This window comes from Lutjanus erythropterus, chromosome 17 (genome assembly GCF_056507025.1).
Source record: "Lutjanus erythropterus isolate fLutEry1 chromosome 17, fLutEry1.hap2, whole genome shotgun sequence".
Taxonomy (NCBI): Eukaryota; Metazoa; Chordata; class Actinopteri; order Lutjaniformes; family Lutjanidae; genus Lutjanus; species Lutjanus erythropterus.
This window is the reverse complement of record NC_139333.1, coordinates 21529666-21550603: the sequence shown is the minus strand read 5'-3', so window position 1 is coordinate 21550603 and position 20938 is coordinate 21529666. Positions and strand designations below refer to the sequence as shown.

At 37.6% G+C, this 20938-nt stretch overlaps 1 protein-coding gene across 2 annotated transcripts in view; it reads right to left on the bottom strand.

The window, feature by feature from the left end:
* Positions 1-11968: 11968 nt before the first annotated feature.
* Positions 11969-20938, bottom strand: part of ptprea (protein tyrosine phosphatase receptor type Ea) — an 80071-nt gene continuing 71101 nt past the window's right edge. For both annotated transcript variants that reach the window (XM_084740216.1, XM_084740217.1), the window contains 10 exons: positions 19130-19293; positions 18682-18817; positions 18326-18475; positions 17040-17133; positions 16722-16798; positions 16458-16592; positions 15733-15858; positions 14284-14435; positions 13991-14126; positions 11969-12918 (listed from right to left, as the gene is read on the bottom strand). In XM_084740216.1, coding sequence (XP_084596342.1) covers positions 12844-12918; positions 13991-14126; positions 14284-14435; positions 15733-15858; positions 16458-16592; positions 16722-16798; positions 17040-17133; positions 18326-18475; positions 18682-18817; positions 19130-19293 — 1245 coding nt within the window. In that variant the 3' untranslated portion in view covers positions 11969-12843. The remainder of the gene's footprint in view (positions 12919-13990; positions 14127-14283; positions 14436-15732; positions 15859-16457; positions 16593-16721; positions 16799-17039; positions 17134-18325; positions 18476-18681; positions 18818-19129; positions 19294-20938) is intronic.

Here is a 20938-nt window from a genome sequence, read left to right as displayed (position 1 = left end):
TTTTTTTCTTATTGAAAAACAAACAAACAAACAAAAAAACAAGGTATGAACAGAACCGCGGCTCAAAAATCGGGGTATAAACCAAATTGTGGATTTGGAGAATTATTTAGGAATGACAGTTGTACTGCTCGAGTGAGGAGACAGCTTAACGGGGTTGTTCATGAAGCTGTGACTGTGCCTTTATTTTCATCCCTTTATGACACATGCATCAAAGACATGTGCTGACTCATTTTTTTTAAATGCCTCCTTTCTGGCTGGAGACCTCTGACTCTGCGGTGTCAGACCTCTCACAGTCTTTATCCTGATGATGTTTGGCTGTTTAAACCAGATGCACAAAGCACTCTCTAGGAAAGCCAGTAAGCACTGTCATCATGTGTTACTACTGGAGTTCGCCCTGTGGGGAAATCCACTCAGCATGGTTTACTTTATTTTTGTTTAGTTTTTCTGTCAATAAAAAGCAAGATTTACAACTCAGCCACAGATAACACAAGTAAGTTTGGGCTCCATTTCCATTGTGGTCCTCGATATATAAACAACAAGAATAAAACATGAATACTATTCAAGTGACAGAATCTTAACAAAGACAGTACATACAATTATGTCAACAAAAAACGGTAGCAACCTAAAGAAGAGAACAAAATAACAGTAGATTAAAAAAAATCAAAAGTTGTTATTCATACTGAAACAAACTGGATTGGAAGTGGACTTAACAACAGGCAAACACTCTCTTAGGTATCTAACTCTCCAGTCATTGTGTGAGATCTAATCAGACTAAGATCAGCAGTGCTATATGTTGTAATGCAGCAGTGTGATGTGAGAAATAATTTGTGATGCACATAGCCTGGAGCCCTGTTGTTAATTATTTTTTTATGTGTGTTGATTCTGTCTTCTCAGATTTTCATAATCGGATTGTCTTATTGTTGGCTTTTATTGAGCTTCATTAAAGCTATTTCTCAGCAACAATGTTAACAAGGCAATAAAATATTGTAATAAACTGTAATTAGTAATTATAGGCCTATAACCAACTTCCTTTTTCCTGGTAAGATACTGTCCTCAAGCAACTATTCAGTTGTTGTAATTGGATGTTTTCCAGTCAGGTTTTAATGCAAACAATAGCAGACGGTTTCTGCTGTGGTTTACAGTTGATAAGATGTAACTGTGGCCAACTTGGTTTATCTGTAATTTAAATCTTTCTCCCTTGGTAACTTAAAACCAGGAAAATAAGTGTGGTGTCCCACAAGGGTCAGTTTTAGGGCCCTACAATTTAACTTGAATACTTTGTAGTTATACAGACTCATCTTACACCTTTGCGTTGTCATCAAGTGATCTTGTGAGCCCTGCTAACAAGTGATTGATGATAATATTAATACCTTAATAAAAGGTATTAAGCGTAATTGTTTTGGACAAATGGAAGTTATCACTTTTTCCTAGAATGTTTCTACCGACACGAATAATCATAAACATTTTAGCCATTCTGGGGATAGCAACATGATGATGATGGCTGCCATGGATTTACTTGAAATTTGCTACAGATACTCAGTGCCTAGAGGGTGAATCCCAAAATGTTTGGTGATCCCCTGACTTTCTCTCTAGTGCCACCATGAATATAAATGTCACACTTATTGGATTGATTGCCATTAAATTTTGTGACATTCATATCCTCTGTATGAATTGCAATAACTTTTCATTTAGCACCATCATCAGGTCAAAATGTTACTTTTTCCAGTACTTTGGTTTATGGAGAAATATATGACATTCTCATCAGTCTCAGTTATACTTTGTGTTTAAAGCTAATTAGCAAATAGCATGCTAACATCCTAAACTAAGATCTTGGAACATAGTGAATGTTATACCTGCTAAACATCCTCATTGTGATTATGTTACCATGTTGAAGATAGGATTTAGCTCAAAGCACAAGGCTGCTAGCTTGGTTGTAGACTCTTAGGCTGAAGATAGACTTTTAACTACGTGTTTGCGTACGCATCCCTATGCACCCCTACTCATCCCTACGTATCATTGCTGCCTCGAGTATCCTGTATCCATTTGGAGCAAAGATTGTGCTATGCATGGGTGATATAGCCGAAAAACCTGTTATGATAGTGAAGTATTATATCTGTAAATATTGATAATTCATGATCATGTTAGTTGTGACTGACAACATAGTATGTGTTCTAAGGGGTGGAAATAAATAAAGCAATAAAATGAGTTTGTTGTGTTATCACTAGGGGATATAGACAAAATACCTCAATATCGATATTGCGACAATATTGTTGGGATTGTAGGGATAACTATTGGTGATTTCACAAAATATCAACCCAATTAGATTTAAAAGAAAATAATTATCATGATAACCCTATTATTGCTAACACTAAATTAATGTGGCATAAACTTCATAGAGCGGGCCGTTGGGACTTTTTCAAATCCCCTCATGCACCTCTATGGAATAATAAGCGAATTTTAATTGGGGAAAAAACAGTTAACTGGACTGTTTGGCAAAAAGCAGGGATAATATATATTTTTCATTTATTTGACGGCAATACCAAGCACTTTTTAAGCTTTAACCAAATAATGGATAGATACAAATTACCACATAATCAATACTGGAGGTATGTCCAAATACAAAGTGCTCTGTCTAAATGGTTAGGAGGCCCGCTTACCTGCCCTACGGGCAGCCCAATTGAAGATCTGCTGATTAGATCAAGCTCAGGTAGAGGCATTACCCTTAAGATTAATGGTTTATTACAGGAACAACTATGTGACCCTTTACTCAGGGTTAAGAAACATTGGGCACGGGATATGGAGGTAGAGATATCTCCTGAGGATTGGGAATCATGTTTAAAGAACATCAATACAATGTGCAAAGAAATGGGTAATAGGTTCATTCAACTGAAAATAATACATAGATGGCATCGGACACCAGAACAACTTTATAAATGGAACTTAATACCAGTAGACTCTTGTTGGAGATGTGGAGGAAATGGTGCCTCTATACTACATATACTTTGGACATGTCCAGCACTTAAAGACTGGTGGAACAACATTCATCAGATTATATTTGAGGTCCTACACAAAAAGTTTCAAATCTCTGCAAAACTGTCTATCTTGGGATCGACCATGGAGCTTCAGGACAATGATTTTTCATATTTTGAGTCAAGGTGGATTATTTTGGCTCTTACAACAGCTAAACGGATACTACTAAGACACTGGAGGAAAAAACATCCACCCCCTTATGAAGAATGGACTACAACAATGGCACAGCTTGCCGCTTATGAGAGGGTGACATATTCTCTATTAGATAGATTGGATCACTATATGTTTACATGGAACCCCTTTATGGACTGGCTGACTGTGAACTGATGGTTAACTTGCTGGTGTGATTATGTCAGTGATTTGCACTTTATGTGTAATTGACTGTTGAGCGGTGTCAGTGTGGTGGTTTGTGTTTTGTTTTGTATTTGTTTGAAAATAATAAACTGTTCATTACAAAAAAAAAAAAGAAAATAATTATCAGTAATGTGGATATGATGACTAAATGAGTAAAGGTAGACAATAGAACAGCTAGAACAGTCTGGTAAGTTCAGAAAAAAATATCACTTTACTGTAATGCAGCCTTTAAAACCAGAAAAAGACAATACTTGTGCTGTATCATGACATAATAATATCCAAAATCGATCACAATATCTAGTCTCATATAATGATATGATAAAATATTGATATATTACCCAGCTCTGTTAAGCACGTACTCACAAATTAATGCTATTAATTATTTGGTTCAGTTAAAACAAACTCAGGTCTGTTTGCTGGGTTAGAACAGTTCATTTGGGCTGATGTGAAAGCTGCCCAATTTTATTTTAAATATTTTTGTTTGTGGCTTAGAGCTGCAAATAGGCTAGGGAATTTGAAAAGCTTTTAAAGATATGGACTAATGCATTCTTAGTTTTGGTCTTACCATGAAATTTGTTGACCCTAACAATAATATTACAGGCTTATCCCTAAAGCAACATAAAACTGAGTAAGCAGCTATGATTTTATCATATTTGCTTTTAATTGTTCCCTTACCATCTATATTTTGTTTTGATATATTTTGGATCCAAACCAAGCAGTTAGTCATTTGAGCTCCTGCTGTATTTCCTGAAAAAGAAGCCTGAAAAGTATATTAGGCTGATGGAACAAGGGAGGAATAGAATAACACTTGTAATGCATTTTTGGGGGCATTGTGTCACATTAACATCCCAGTAAGAGCTGTCTGATTGAATTATGATAAGCCTTAAAGCGTCTGTTGAGGATGTTTTTAGTGTAGCAAGACATTGTGCTGTGAAAGAGAGACAGGGAAAGGAAGAGAGGGTAAGGAGAAAAAAAAATAACCACAAGTCATTATCAAGCCCGTGACTCACAGATGTGAAGTCGACAACAGATGGAAAGACGGACAGGATCTCCGGTTCATTCATAGGATATTAATGACACAGTCTCCATGTTCTACCCTGTGCCTGTCTCCTTTCATCAGCCACAACCACACTGAGGCAGGAGAAGAGTGTGTTAACATGGTCAGGTTGAGATCTTAGAAACCACACTTTTGTAGCATACAAAATTTTTAAAAATTCAGACTCGTCTATCTTTTCTTTACTCTTTGCCAATTTAGGGAACCTTGCAGCATACTTCTGTGGATGGTGAGGTCTGTCAGTGGGTTTGTCCACCATATTGGTTCAGACTGAAATATCTCAAAAGCTATTGGGTGGATTGCCATGAAATTTGGTACAAACACTCATCAATACTAAAGGATGAATCCTACTGATGCTGGTAATCCCCTGTCTTTTCATCAAGTCAAAATGTAATTTTTTCCCCATACTTTTATTTTTGACCAAACACCTGAGAAACTAGTGACATTCACATCAGCCTTAGGTAAACTTTGTGTTTAGTGCTAATTTGCATATGTTATCATGTCAATTAGCATAGCGTGCTAACATACAGAACAGATGGAACATGAAGAATAATATGGACCCTATTTGAACAATCTATAGTCCTTGGTCTAAAGCAGTGGTTCCCATCCTTTTCACTTTGGGCACCCTGTCTTTTTTCCTCATCCCTCTTCAGGGCAGATGGTCCCCAGGTTGGGAACCAGTGGTCTAAAGTGCATGGCCTAAGTGCACTTAGTTCAACTCTACTTTTTCAGTATGTTTCGGTGTAACATGAATTAAAATAATCAGAGTGTCGTCTCCCATTCCCTTTACAGGCCAGTGCACCTGCACCTGGCACATTGTTATTTAAATGGCTGATTCAGCAAGTTGGAGAAGACAGTGGTTTTCTGCTGAGGAAACGGATCATGTGGATGCTGGGATGACCCACTTGCAAATAAATGCAGGGCAGTAGTGATGGGGGCGTGATGGGGTGTGCATATGAACAGCTGGCATTAGTCCCCTGGTGGGATAAGTGAAGTTTACACCGTCATTCGTCTTTGCCAAAGGACAGGTATATGGTCCTTGGCTAGTGGACCCTCTACTTCTGCTGTCCACCAATCCACTGTCCCATCAACAGCCCCATTTGACTGACTATGAGCAAATGCACCGATATGTGCCACTGTGTGTCCCCGTGTGTGTATACGCGTTGTGAACCCATTGTCAATGTAGGCAAATCTGAATCATGTCCTCAAAATAGCAGGTATAATACTATTAACCTGCTATACCTGCATTGTTGCTATTAGCAACCATGCGCCTGACCACACCTCACTTTCAGATCAACATGCCCAAGGGTGCACAGATGGGTTCAAGAATGCGGGCGCTGGGCGTGATAATGTCAATTGCATTGGTCGGAAACTAGCAATGATAGTTGTGCTGGACTGTGCGCTGCTTTGCTAATACTGACGAACATGCTGATGCTCGCATTAGCTTGAAGTGCCATTGTGCTGAAGTACAGTCTTGCAGAGCCAGCATGACTTTAGACTCATAGTCTTGTTTATGTCTTGTGTAGCAAGAGCCACCAACAATCTACTTGAAAAGCACGTTGGGTTTGAAGTGAAATAATTCCTTGTTCTCATGTCTTAGTGAAGGAGTGTTTTTACATGGGGAAAGTCTGTGGATCCATCTTTTAACAAATATGAATGAAAGTGTAAAAGACTAGTGCGCTACTTTGCTTACAGCTGGCGTTTTGGTCTATACAGCATTCTTCAAATATTTTTTTCAGAATTCCTCAGTACTTTAAGAAAATGGATTCCATGTGATAATACAACACGTGTGTAGTGCCAAATACTAAATTTTTATGCATGTGTGGTTTTCAATTTGTATTCCATTCAGGAGACTGTGAAAGGAATGTGAGCATGTTTGGGAAAAAGTGACAGAACAAGTGAAAAGACTTTGCTTGACAAACACAGTGTAATCAGAAATCAGTTTCCAAAGCCACACATGAAAGCCTTTGAGCAGAGAGGTCACAGCGGAGGCCACGCAGCCAATAAATGGCTCATGTTCCATATTATATTAGAAAGAAAAAGGGAAGCCTTGTGAAAGACCAAATATAATTAGTGAGGGGTCAATCAAAATAACACAGTCAGTAAGGGTTAATACATAATTCATATGACCTCTTCACTCACGCTGACCTTATTTTGGGCTACAGCCCCTCCCATTGAGGAGTGTTACCATGGCGGCGGGTCCCAGAGGAAATGGAAATTGTCAACAAAGAGGCTTTTTGTCAGTTGGGTTTTTGTGCAAGATAAGAAACATGATTGTTTGACAAAAATAGCTCAAATTTACTCCTCCCTGTTATTGACTGGTGGCAATAACATGGATGAAATCTCTATGTAACCACCTATATTTGGAAGTAGGAGATTTCTTTCTTCTTTTTTTTTGTCCATGTATCTTGGACATAAGACAGAGATGAATTTTATTGGCTGTCTTGTAATGATGAAGTATCTGCTTCGTCAGTTTCTGTAGCGAGGGCAAATTTACTGGAAAGCAGTCACTTGTACAAAAGAGATCCCTTGGATTTACGCGGATGTGAAACTTGTTTTCGATTCAACATCAAGAATAGCTGTTTTTTTCAAGCAGCAAACAAGACATATGTTGTTTTTGCTGTTTCTTCTTTACTTCAATCAGCCATAAAGTATGTAGTTAAGCTTAAATCGCAGTATAATAGTTACCGAAAGGCTGTGTTGTGTTTGCTGCTGCAGAAACAAAATAAAAGTCTCTGTTTTTGGAACTTACCACAGCGTCCTCCTGTACTCTTCACAGCAGAGCTGGTCCATGAAAAGCTAATTAATAGCTAATTGCCAGCTACGAGTAATTGTGTGTTTGTTTGGTTGTTTTTTTGATGTGGTGTAGAAAAAAAATTACATGAAAAAACACAATTGATCATCTGATCATGTTTGCTATTCTACCCTCATAGCAGCTAACTAGCCAATTCACTTTCACAACAAATCCCTGTAGTGCTCCGTCACACAGGTTACTCACAAGTGCAGTGGATGTGTGAGTATGTAAGTATTATGGCAAAAATTTACTTTAATTGTCAAAAGTAAATGTAGCATTACTCATTACTTTACTTTATAGACTGTTGGGTAGGTTAATCTCCAGCAATGCATCATATTCTACAGTCATTATATGTTTGCACTATTTGAGAGATCATGTATATATCAAGATATATATTGTATATTGTGGAATAGCTTGAAAATATGGAGATACTTTTATGCCATATCAGCCCAGCTCCATCAATAAGTCCCTCTGCTTGCTTCAAAACTAGTAATCATTGATGTGAACCATTTTAAGACAGTGAGAAGATCTAGTGAGCCAGTTTATGAAGTTCTGAAATTTTCTATTTGGCTTTTATGGTTTGGTATCTATAATCTGATTAAAATCATGCTGACATATAGGGTTGCTTGCAGTTGCAGTTATTGCATTATTCACTATCAGTAGAGCAGTTTAATAGTCAGTTTATGGATAGACTGAAATGACCAAATATTACAGGAATTGACAGTGTATTATCAGTTGAATTTTCCCTTAAATTAATAGTTTTCTCATCTACATATAGATTGAGGTGCACTGCCCCCTGTTGGATTCAGCTAGTACTTACAAAGTTCAAGAAATCAGAGTTGATATCTATGTTTCTGATAGTCTTCAAGAAGATGATACTAAATGTACCTTCACTGGTGACCTTGTTTTTTTTTTTTCATTGAACAGAATGGAAACACGCAAACTCAAGTGTCAGGGACAGGAAGAACTGAACCTCTTTGTTACCCTGCATGGTTTGAATTAGTTTGAGGTTTTTCTGGGTTTTTTGTATCAGGGGTTGTGGTTTTTTATCCAAATTGCCTTTAGTTGTTTTGCATCCACCTTATTGTCCTTTGTCTCTGGTCCTGCTGGTATTTAATCCCTTGTTCTTGTATTCTTGCTTGGTGTTCTTCTTGCTTGTTGGGATACTTACTCACTATGTCTGTGATTAATGCATACAACAAGAGACATTTTAAAAAGTAGCACAAAACTGTGTACCACAGAAATTTTCACTGGAAGTCTGAAACAAAATACCAAAGTTTGAAGTTGAACATAAAGATGGTTTATGATTGTGTTGTCTTGTAACAATAGTCATACGCCCATATGAACATTTAAACATTTTTGCATGCTGTTAATAAGTCATGAGGGACAAATACAGTCTTTGTTCTGTGCAAAAATGTATTGCAAAGTTTATCTGAAGCTACACAAGCCCTCAGTCACCTGGGTTCAACAAATTAAGTGCATATGTTCCAAAGTCACATCCTTTTTTATTAACTTTTCTTTCTACTGCAGGGAAACACTGTTCAGGGGAAACACATAAAAGGAATTTTGTACCAAAATAACTGTAACGTATTGACTTAATTTAATTAACTGAGATTGCTACAGCCTGATATCAACTTGGTATGCTTGCATACTGCACAGAAGGAGTATTGTATTTTGTCCCCATCTCTTACAGTATATTAAAAGTAAATTAGGAAAGGATCTATTAATAATCAGTATGTTTGTATGTTTATATGGGCACCTGACTTCTGCTGTAGACAGAATTGTGAACCAATCCTTTGATGGCAGTATCCTGACAAATGATAATGCAGAGATTAATTGATTAGTGATCAATCAGTTATTCAGTTGACAGAAGAGCTATGGTTTTGATTTTCAACCAAAAAGGCAAAACATTATGCTGCATTCTCGGTTGTGTGTAACTGCTGCGGTTCTGTGTCGTATGGGATCTGAATATCTTTGTACAGTGCAAGACACATTGTAGTAGGTCACAATAGCAAGATGCAAATGTGTTACATGTAGGTTTTCTAACTGAGCACCTTGTACTTTCTTAAAATTATACAGTGTCCTGTCTTATTTTATTTACAGTAGAATTTTAAGTATTTTAAGAATTGATAAGTTGGCTTTCTTAGTCTTCTATGATAATTATAATTGAGTGGAATATTTGTAGTTTTTGGACTACTGGTCAGGCAAAACAGGACATTTGAAAACGTTAACTTGGGCACTGGTAAATTGTAATGGACATTTTTCACTATTTTCTGACATTTTATGGACTGAATGATGAACACATTGATTGAGAACCATTATTCAATTGTTCCACTAAGTGCTTAATGGTTCCGTTGAGTATAATATTCACATGAATTATATCTATTGTTTAAGTGGCTTGAGCAATCCTCAGTACTGTATATCTCCTCCAAAGTTGAAATGAAACACCAGTATAAGCTGCTGCATGATTGCGTCAATAAATTTTCTAAACACTATGAAAGACATCTGAAGAAAACTTTCACTGACCCCCACAGCATTTTCAGATGAATTTAATATTGCAACTTGCATTTCAAAGACATTGAGAATCCAAAAAGGGATAGACCACCCACAGAGAAAGAGAGAGCAAAGGCAAAGAGCTGCAGTCTAAACAGACCCTCCTCAATATTCTTAAAAGGACAGAATAGACAGAAATGAAGCCATGACAAAATAGACTCGGGGTTCTTTTGTTAAGTCTCCTCTGCTTGTGCTGCACCTCACATCTCCCACAGATAGCACACACAAAATATGACCAATCACTTAACAGTTCCTCGCTGCTCAGCCACTTTCGCAATGTTAGCGCTTTGTCATGTAGTATTTACATACAGCATCAACAAAATTACACGTCATTGAGGATGAAAGCAGAGCCAGATCATATTGTTCCAAATGTTTGGTTTAATGTCGGAGTACCAGATTGACGGGGGGGTTACTGTCTCAGAAGAAATGCCGTTTCACATTCAGATACTTTGCTATGAATTAAACTACCTCTAGAAAACAGAACCACATATTCTTAAACATAAAGTAACTGAACATTGATGGTAGTATGTGGTTTTTTGTTGCTCTGGCAGTAAGCAGGCACTGAAGCTCCACATTTTTGTATTGTGGTTTTTGCCATTCCTGGACTCATCTAATTTTACACTTTGAACACGGTCCTGTGTGCTAAAGGGATAGTTTGGATTATTTCACGTGGGGTTGTATGAGGTACTTATCGATAGTCAGTGTATTACTCACAGTAGATGACGGTGTGTTTGTAGAAGCAGAGAAGAGCACCATCACAGAAGCTAAGCAATGCACTGCAGTGGATAGGTTTGGTAGCAAAATGTATTTTAGCCTCTTTAAAAAAGGTTCCCCCAAAAAAGTCAATATCAGTTTATCTGTACGCTATATTTAGAAAGTTAGCATGCAGTCAGACAGTATTTTCCAAAGAGAAACTGCTGATATAAAAGCCAGATATCACTCTCATTCACTCGACCAGACTCTGTTGGTGAAATCAGTCATTTGATCTTGAGAACACGGGATTTTGAGTCTACTGTGTGACTCAAACAAACTGGCAGTGGTAGACTACTAAACTTGTGACAACACCGGTGCAACTGATTACTCTGAGTATCATCACTCACATCTTTTATGGTCCAGAGTGCTGACTTTGATCTTGAATATTAGCTCTTTAGCTCTTCCCCTTTCTTTGAACAAACCGGATGCTTATAAGGTTGGTTCATTATTAAGTTTCGAGTTGCAGTTTTATTAAACATCCCAGACACTGACCCCAACCACTGTAGCTGACGTCCACACGAGTTGTAAAGTAACTAATATTAAGCATAAGCTCTTTGTCAGGACTAGCTTGGTTTAGCCAAGTTAGCCTTAGTTTTGACACTTTAGCACCAGCTAATGCCTTCATGGTAATGTATGGAACAACAGAATACCCAATTTTATCTCTGCCCACATCCTACGACTGCTTCATGATGCTGGGGCTCAATGCAATTACCCTTCCAGCAGATTTCAGTCTGAACAACCATGATCACATGTTGATACACAACCTCTGTAAATAGCCAACGATGTACTGCAGTAAAGTAAATGTTAAGTTTGATATTTGACTCCTTCTACCTGAATGAATGGTTGTTGAATATTAATTGAAAACTAACTTCAACACATTCTACAGTGCTTGAAATCTTACTCCTGCTAGTCTGTGCTACTTTATAATTTAGCATCTGTCATCCAACTAAACACTGATAACATGGTTGGGGTGCTGGGCAACTAATGTAACTGGTATTAGTCTAAACACCGGTAACACCTACTACCACAGCAAGTCTTCTGTAGAACTGCAACTCCAGTGTCCTGCAAGGTACAATTACTGATTTTGTCAACAGGTTTGGTCTCTGTGCTTGTCCAAACTGGGGGCATGTCGACCAGCATCACCTGTAAGTAATACATTGACTATTGAAAAGTACGTCATACGACCCCACTTCAAATAATCCGAACTGTCCTTTCAACTGTGTACCTGACACAGGTTGTCATGAAATCGTACTAACTCTACTGCATTTAGCGACCAAACTTTCTTAAGGATTACCTTTCAATGCTCAGCCTTCAACTTAGGGTTGTTCTACTTTTCCATGTCTTAAAAATTTACATATGGCACTGATTTGTGAAAAATCTCTAATCTATGATATAAATAAAGCAATAAACGTACTCTTGAATATTGCAGGTTCTTGGCAAAAGGCTTAGTTATATGTGCTTTTTAATGTGCAGTCATTTTAGCAAAATACTTTTTGCTCTCTACAGACAAAAGGCAGACTGTAGTAATGTTACATCCATGTTAAATGCAGTTGCATACCACTTTTTTTGAGGTACAAAACCAGTTTAATGGTCTTTTTCACAACTCTTTGATACGTCTAACTGTGAAACTTCTGCCCAGTTACATAATGGAAATCAACTTCGGTATCATCACCTCAGCCTCTGTTGCATAACTTTACGTTCTCTGCATTATGGCTGAAGTGATTCATTCTTTTTCTGACAATATTTCCATTGGAAAGAGTATCACATTCGTGATGGGCATGTAGCTTGAGGACAAAGAAAAATAGTTAAAATCTAATCTCAGATAGAAGTCATCAATAAATGAAAGAATGTACTGTATGTTTACATAAAAAAAAAAAAACCTTAACATTCCCATCATGTTCTCCAAACTCAAGAATGGAATGTTTTCGTCAATACATAAATACATTTACAATAACTACAACTTTTAAAAATATTACGTGGTCAATCCAAAATAACACTTAGATAAACATTTAAAGTACAGTATTATACAACAAAACTGAAATAAAAGACCAAGTCTGAAACAACACTTCATGACAAAATAATTATCATACATGATGTGAAATATACATTATTAATTAATCTAACTTTTTTCATTTACAATTTTCATCCACTGACATACAATATATTACAGCGAGGATGGAGTTTCAGTTAATGGTAGGACAAGTGCATAGCAAAATAGATCATTTGACCAAGTTAAAGAAACACATAAAACTGACAAACCAGCTTTAGAAAACAACATTAAAAACCATGTTTAAGGCAAATCTCGTCATTTAAAATTGGCATAGTCTGAGAAAATGTCGACAAAGTCTTGTACCACCCTGTAGCAGAAGTCATACTGTTCCTGTGGAAGAAAGAGAAAATAGAAAGATGGATTAGCTGGTAGCAAAATAAAGCAAGACACAGGCACTTTTTTTTAGCATTTAGATTAAGATCCACTTAATCTTAATTAAGTGATTGGACTGGACTACGTACTGCTGTATGTTTTTTGAAGCTCATGTTTCATACAAAAATCGGTAAAGCCCCGGACAGGGAGTTGTCTGTAGGGTCTCTGTATCTGTCTCTGTTTAACCTACTCAATTATCTGTATCTGTGCTTGGAATGGGTGGGGCTTAAACTCCTTAAAATTACTGTATTTGTTGTTTACTAGAAAAATACATAACCGACTCAGAATTGAGATTCAGATAAATGTTTTTGAAAAGTAAGAGACTATGGTAAGACTTGAGTGTGCAGCTGAAACAAGTATCTGGTATGATAGTGGTATGATGATATGATGGCATGATATATGAACAATTATCCGAAGTTCAGTTCTCAGGCTGTTCTGTAAATAGTTTTCTAATCAATATAGCAACTTCTGATCAACCCAAATCAGTTTCATGCTTAAGTTAACAAATACTGGTTAGCCCTGCCCACTTCTGGTTTACACACTGGCCACTCTGAGTTTGGATATTTACACATTTTATTCGGATGATGCTCGTTAAAAGTCCATTTTTGGTACTAGATACTCGTTTCAGCCAAGTACTTGCTCAGCCGTAGTTGAACGCAGTCCTCTTAGCTGCCACGCAAGCAGTATGCTGTTGAGTCTTACCAAATGTTTTTCTGAATTTTGAACTGCTGACCTTGTTTTACCCTACTTTCTTTTAAACTTGCAACAAACTGCACAATATGTATTTGGAATTTTGTTCACATCCTCTAACGCCTCTTTCTCATGAGTTCCCAGTCTGTCATGTGCAACTCTCAACAGAGATTAGAAAGTAGCAAGATGGCTCACTCTTTAGGTATTTCCGTCCTCCGCTCCAAAAAAAAAAAAAAAAGGAAAGAAAAATTGCTAGATTTACTAGCTCGATGTGGGATTTTATTTGCTTCAGGCAATTGAGCAATCTTTATTGTTGAGCCCCGCTTATCCTGATACTTACCACAGTTTGGACCATATGAGGCCTCTGCATGCGTAAACTCTTCACAGTTTGGAACACGTCCAGCAGGCCCTCTGCCTTGACCCGCTCCAAGATATTGCTCAGTGCAATGAACGTACCTGTTCGCCCTGCACCAGCACTGCAGCACACAAAAACACAATAAAAGCTCTTAAAACCTAAATCAAGCATGAACAGCAGCTTGCAAATACAAACAGTTTTAAGCTGTCATATGCAAATCGCTGCAGCAGAAAACACAAATATGCCAGTCTGAGAGGCTCAAATGTGTGCCTGCATACCTGCAGTGTACGACGATGGGATGGTTCCCAGACTGCTGCTGCTGTCTCTGCACCGAGGCGATGATGTCGATCATGCCTTTCCCCTCGGCCGGGATGCCGACCTCAGGCCAGCCGTGGAAGTGGAAGTGCCTGATCACCCTCGTCTGCTTCTCCTTTGAGAGGAAATGCACAGGCAGACGAGAGATCATAATACCTTTCAAATGTGATTTATTAGCAGCATATGAAAGCGTAATGGCAGGTGCAATGTCAGTGTAGGTTAAGTGAGCAGCAGATGAGTGGTGGTCTGAGGGAGGCAGGAATGTACTCCTGAGCCTCTGAGAGGTGATGTGGGTCGAATTTAATGAAATATATGAGATGGGAGGCTCCCACCTGATAATTTTAAACACATCCTGCCCACCACATTTCCTCTGGCTGCCTAAAGAGGTTTACGTACTCACTTGGGTTCTTATTCTCTGTAAGACAATTATGTCAGGCTAGAGCCTGTGTAGCTTTACAAAGTCAGATACAAAAGTGCTGTTAAAATTAGTATAATCTAATTTTTGCATTTTACTATGTTCAAGAATTATGTTTTAATTTTCAAATATGTGCACATTAATGTAACAATAGTCTCTATGTGATCTGTCTATACTGTTAAAGCTCCACCAGAGACATTTCCCTTTTAGACTTTTTATACGGTTTAAGGATCTCTGCAGTGGAAATGGTTCACCAGCGCCAACACTGGCATTATTGCTGATAGTGAGGTCACCTCTTGGATTATCTTCAAATTTCTCATATCCCTCAAATTTGTATAACCTAAGCTAAAATATTGAAAACTGTCTCAAAATAAAAGCAGTACAAAAATTGGGCATGTTTTTTCATTGCATATTACTAAATAAATACACAAAACATTGATCCAAAAGATTTCTAACTATAGAAACATGAACAAAATATTTCTTATCTTCATCTTGTGACCCTTTAGAAGGGGTCTAAAGCCCTGGTTGGACAACATTGGACTAAAATACCTAATTTATATTAAGTATTTAAAACCTGCTGCACAACAACAAACTATAGCAGTAAAATGGTGATAATGACTGATAATTCCTAATAATTTAATATATATTATATCACTCACAGGGACAATGTTTCTGCAGAATGTTAATGCTTAAATTAATTTTAAATAATACATTTGTACTTTTACTTGAGATTTAAAATTAATTGTGAGAAAAATTAAAAGTTGTTCAAGTAGTAACACCGTTATGATTTAAAGTAGAACTGATCCTAAAATGTTTTGTTTTGTGAATAATTACACATTGGAAAATAATTATTTCACCTCCCTTGGGAAAGAAATTCAGCACTCAATGGAGGAGCATCAAGACAGCCAATACATTTTTTGCATCCTGACAGATAAATGTAATGTGGCATTACTATCTAATGAACGACTGTGTGACAGTGTGAGGTTAATTTGCTTACCGGGACAAAGGTGAGTACCAAGTCTCGTAGACTGAAGGTGTCACACAAAGTATCTCCCTTCAACTCTACTGTGTAATCGCCGTAGGTGACTGAGTCCTCTGTGGGCCAGTACTGACAACATTTGTCCTGCAGAAACAGACAAAAACAGAGTGTTTGTTGCAGAAAGTACAGCTTCATATATGAAATGTATTGTAAATATTCCATAGTAGATACAGCTCGAACTGAAACACTGTGCAAAACAAGGTTATTAGTTAAAGAAAACTTAACTAAAAACTAAAACTTGGTGTGAAAAAAACATTTTAGTTATCTGAAATAAAAAAAGAACTGAAACAATATTATGTATTAACAAAATTAAGATAAGATAAAATGAGATTATAAAGGAAATGTCTGTAGTTTCAGTCTTTGTCAATTTAGTTAAATTGGTCAACGCAACTAGTCTGAGGAAGCTTTGATGCATCAGTTTCCTGAAACTGGGGAAACTAAACTGAAATGAGCAGGCCCACTCCGGAAACTAAAATGAAACTGAATCGACAATAAAAATGAAATGAAACTAATGAAAAATACAGAACTATAATAAGTCTGGTACAAACATGAACTAGTATAAAACTATGGTTTTATGACAGAGACAGGAAGTCAGAACATAGATGGTTTATGTAGCTCTGCTGTAGTAGTTATTGAGGCCATCAGTCAAAGCCTGCCTGCAGCTACTAGCTAAAGCAGCTTACCTGCTCCCTCTCCTGGAGCTCTGTGAGCATGACAATGGAGTGACATTTCCACTCCCACACCATTCTCCAGAAATCCTCCACTGTGTGTGGGAGAGGGCCCTGGGTGGCAATGAAGTAGTCCTTCTGTCTGTAGCCCTGAGTCACAGCAAAACATGCATCCTCAGCTTTACTGGTCCAGTAATGTGTATTAATAGCAATACCTATGAACTGTTGCAGATATAAATACAAGAAGGAAGGAATTGGGTAATAAAACCTGTTGCTTACATCTATGAAAGATGCGTTGATGTAATCTGTGAACTCCTGGCCTCGTCTCATGGAGAGAATGACTCTGTTGAAGTCATCTGAAATGGGAATAGAGCAGCATATAAACATGTTCACAGAGTATCAGGTATACAAAGCAGCCTGAACAATAACAGTCAATGAATGCTGCAGAGCACAGGGTTAGAAAAATATGTTCAAATTCAAAACATAGTGACACACAATATAATCTGGAGGTCAGAATCTGGCATGTGTTGATATATGCAACAGACATCCAATCTATTTTTGGTGGTTTTATGTTTTTTTTTTTTGCTTCTTCCTTACACGGAATAATTTGCAGAACTCTGTTCTTCTTCATGTTGGCAGGAAGGTTCCCCGTTCTCATGTTCTCCTTCATTATTCGCATGTTGGTCAGTTTCTGGGTTGAAATCAAACAAGCAAAGTCAAACTGTTACAAACCTGCAAATGTTCAGTATCCTTTTGTACATGAATTTAAAAAGGTGAATAAAACAACAAAACACTGTTGATTCCAAGTCACACACTGTACTGTGCATAAGTGGCAGAATGAGAAGGATCTGATTTAAGTAAAAAGTAAAAAGGCCCACAACTAATTTATTGTATTAGTAAGATTTTTTTGTTGTTGTAAGTATCAGTAAGTTTATATGTGTAACATCTTTCAACAAGGTATTTTGTAGGTAACCACACATGTTAATTGGTCAGGTCTTTATCTGTATGTGCTGATATGGCTCTGGAGAAGCAATTCAAATCTATTGAATCATTTTATTATTATTATTATTATTATTATTATTATGTATTGTTTTGTTTTTATGTCTAACTACGCAGAGACTACAGATGGGAAGTAGCTAAATCTGTTACAAATTCTCACTTCTATAGCTTGTGGGAATTTCCTGTTCACGGTTGTGTTTTTTATGTAAGTGTTATATCTTGACATTCATATCGTGCTTTTAACATCATTAGCTGTTTCCTACTACATATTTTTATGTATGTTTTGAAGTATCACTTTAGAAAGATGGAAATGGCAAACTTCCTAAATTTCACAAAAAGTTTTTAGTTTTACTTGAGGTGGATTTTACCTGTTTTGAAAACGAGAGATGGAAACACCTTTTAAGCACAAGTTTTGACATAGCAAACACAAGAAGAAACTGATGGTGTCGACTGCCCCGTTAAAGAATAATTACAATTTGCCCAACTGAAAACAACATGCTGAAGACCCTTTTCTCTCCATTTTTCTCTCATAGATAGATGGCCAAGGTGACTGGGTTTGTTTCCTCTTCATGGTTTATTGGCAAACAACTGGTTTTGTCTCTGGTTCAAAGCCTCTGCGTCTACTCTGTTTATTATTGTAGCTTATACCAACAACTTCTGATGAATCTATGCTTTGTGTAGCCTTGTTTATTTGCTCATAACCAGCTGATGAACCAGCTATTTTCTTATGTATTTTGCGATATTTCAAAACAATTGACTCAAATTTGCTCAACAATTATATGGAAACATTAATGTTAAATTAAAAACAGGTTGAATCTCTCAGTTTGGTGATATTTGATTTGTTTGTTTTTAATGGGCCACACTGTGACATGAAAGGTCTTTACCTTAAACTCTTCCTCTAGGCCAACCCGATCACCGTTTGCAAAGGTGTTGTGCAGTTTGTGCAGATGTCCTTCCAGAGACGACACGTCCAGCTCCGTGTCTCCGTAGAGGTAGTATTCAAGCAGGGCCTGGTAGATGAATGAGTACTGCATCTGAGGTGAGAATACACACACACACACACACACACACACACACACACACACACACACACACTATGCATGAGCACATTTGGACATTAACAGATGATTGAGGGTGGGATAATTCACACTGACAATTCACTCATTAAGTCGAGTTTTAAGTGTTGTGTCATGTGGCTGACATTACAGACAAGAGGGAACATGTCATAGCTCCAACTCACATCTGTCTGAATGAGCTGTGAGCGCTGCTCTCGTATCTTAGAGACAAACCCAAACACATCAACTTTCTGCTCTGCGTGCATCATGTCGATCATGGCATCTATTACGATGAAGGTTCCCGTTCTCCCAACACCGGCGCTGCAGGGACACAAAACAAACCACAGACTGAATGAACCACAATCCTCAGCTGACACTCGCTTGGTAATAAACAACAGCAGTGAAACAAAGGGACATCTGTGCTTGGAAACACATGTATCGCTATAGTCACTCAAAATGTTTCCAGCCACAGCTGACAGTTTGTTTTCCAGCTGACACACAAAGCGGATATTTAACCGTAAATATATTTATCTCCATAGAAACAAATTGGATAATTAAAACCATTAAGTAATGTTCTGTCAAAAGCACGTAGATCCAAGTAAACAACGACCCATGAGCTCAGTGTTGTGGTACCTGCAGTGGACCACGATAGGCCCAGAGAAGGGTGGATTGACCACCTTGACCTTTTTGAGGAACTTGAGCATGCCGATGGGCGAGAAAGGAACTCCAAAGTCAGGCCAGCTGGTGAAGTGGAGCTGGGTGACCAGCCTAGGAGTCTTGGCGGCATCACTGGCTTGCTGCATAAACAGGCACACAAACACAGACGAAACACAGTTAACAGTGGTAATGACACCTGTATAGAAAGTCTGAAGACCCAGTGTGGCCCCAGGGCAAACTCTTGGTGAATGATAGTTTAAACAGGAATCTCTATACGTACTCTAGAAGACCATTTTTATCAGAAATTACACATTATTTCAGGTCTAGTTGGCTTACTATGAAAAGGGAACTGAACCACACATGTTACAACATACAGTAATGTTTCACAACAACTCCCGTGCTCATGTTAACATAAGCTGTGTTATAAACACACCAGGGGTTGTGGTGGCGTGCTGATCACTAGGAATGGACTTGAAAGTAGGAAAAAAGTGTTGCACACTCTGGCTCCATATGCATTTCTTTTATTCAGATGATGTTTCAGCTCTCATGCCTTCTTTGAGATCAATGATTATTACCCATGTTTCCAGCCAAATCTTGCCTCAAATTTTAACTGCATTTTGTGTTAACTAGCAAAAGAAAATGTGAGTGAATGCTTTACTGTTCTATGATAATTAGGAGCTGCTTCTTTGAGATGGGCAGTAGGTGGTACCAATTCTCCAGTTGGAAAACCATTGCAGAAGCAGAGTGTGCAACAAGATGATGTAATTAAAAGACCACAAGTTGAACCTCAAACAGTGAAAAATAACATTGAAAACACAACGGAAATATGCCATTTCTGTTTGTTTCATGTGTTAATGTGAGGGGGGTTCAATCAGATCTGTGTGGAGCGATCATGGGTATATTATAGTCACAGAGCGATGAGGAGACTGAAACAGCTGATCAGTCATGCGAGTTAAATGTTTTGTAATTGTTTTTTAATCTCCCATTAACCCATAACTGAGTCATGACACCTGTCATGAACATGTAGGAGTCTTCATGAATGTTTATTGCTGTTGTCAAAAGTGTAATTCTGTCAGTTGGGTAATTTTTGACATCATGTAGGATGTCTTTGTTATGACCTCTTGACATTAACCAAGACAACATAACCCGTCAGTGCCTTTCTTATGACAACTTCATGACATTATCAGAATTAAAGAAACTGTTTAGCTTTGTGCTTTAACGTGACATTATACTGTCATATGTAGTTGGTTTTGACACTGGCTGTCATGAGAACATTATAAGTGTGAATATTTTCCTGGATGTCAAGTAAAGTGGCACATTTTAGACTTTTCATAAAGATGTCATTAAGTTTTATTATGTGTCAAATGCTTTTATAACAGTATCATGAATAATTGTAAAAATGGCACCGTTTGGACATTGGTCATTAAATGTTACAGGGCCACAACAGAGTACAGTACCAAGGTGACTTAGTTTACAGAGCTGTTGGACAGATAGTGGTTAGCTCATTTATTTATTGCTAAAGTAGGCTAACCACTATCTGCTGTTACCTGTAGCTGGCGCTGGCTAATTAGCTAAGTTAGCCATGGAGTTAGCCACCTAATTAGCTGTCTCAGGAGCCAAACCCAGCAAGAAAACCACTTTTGCATTAAAAAAATGACACAACTGAACAAATTACACTTAATGACAACAGTCATAAACAATTATAAAGACTCCTTCTTGGTTGTGGCAGGTGTTGTGACATGGCTATGACAGTGTAATGGCAGTCTTCTTTACACCCCATCAAAT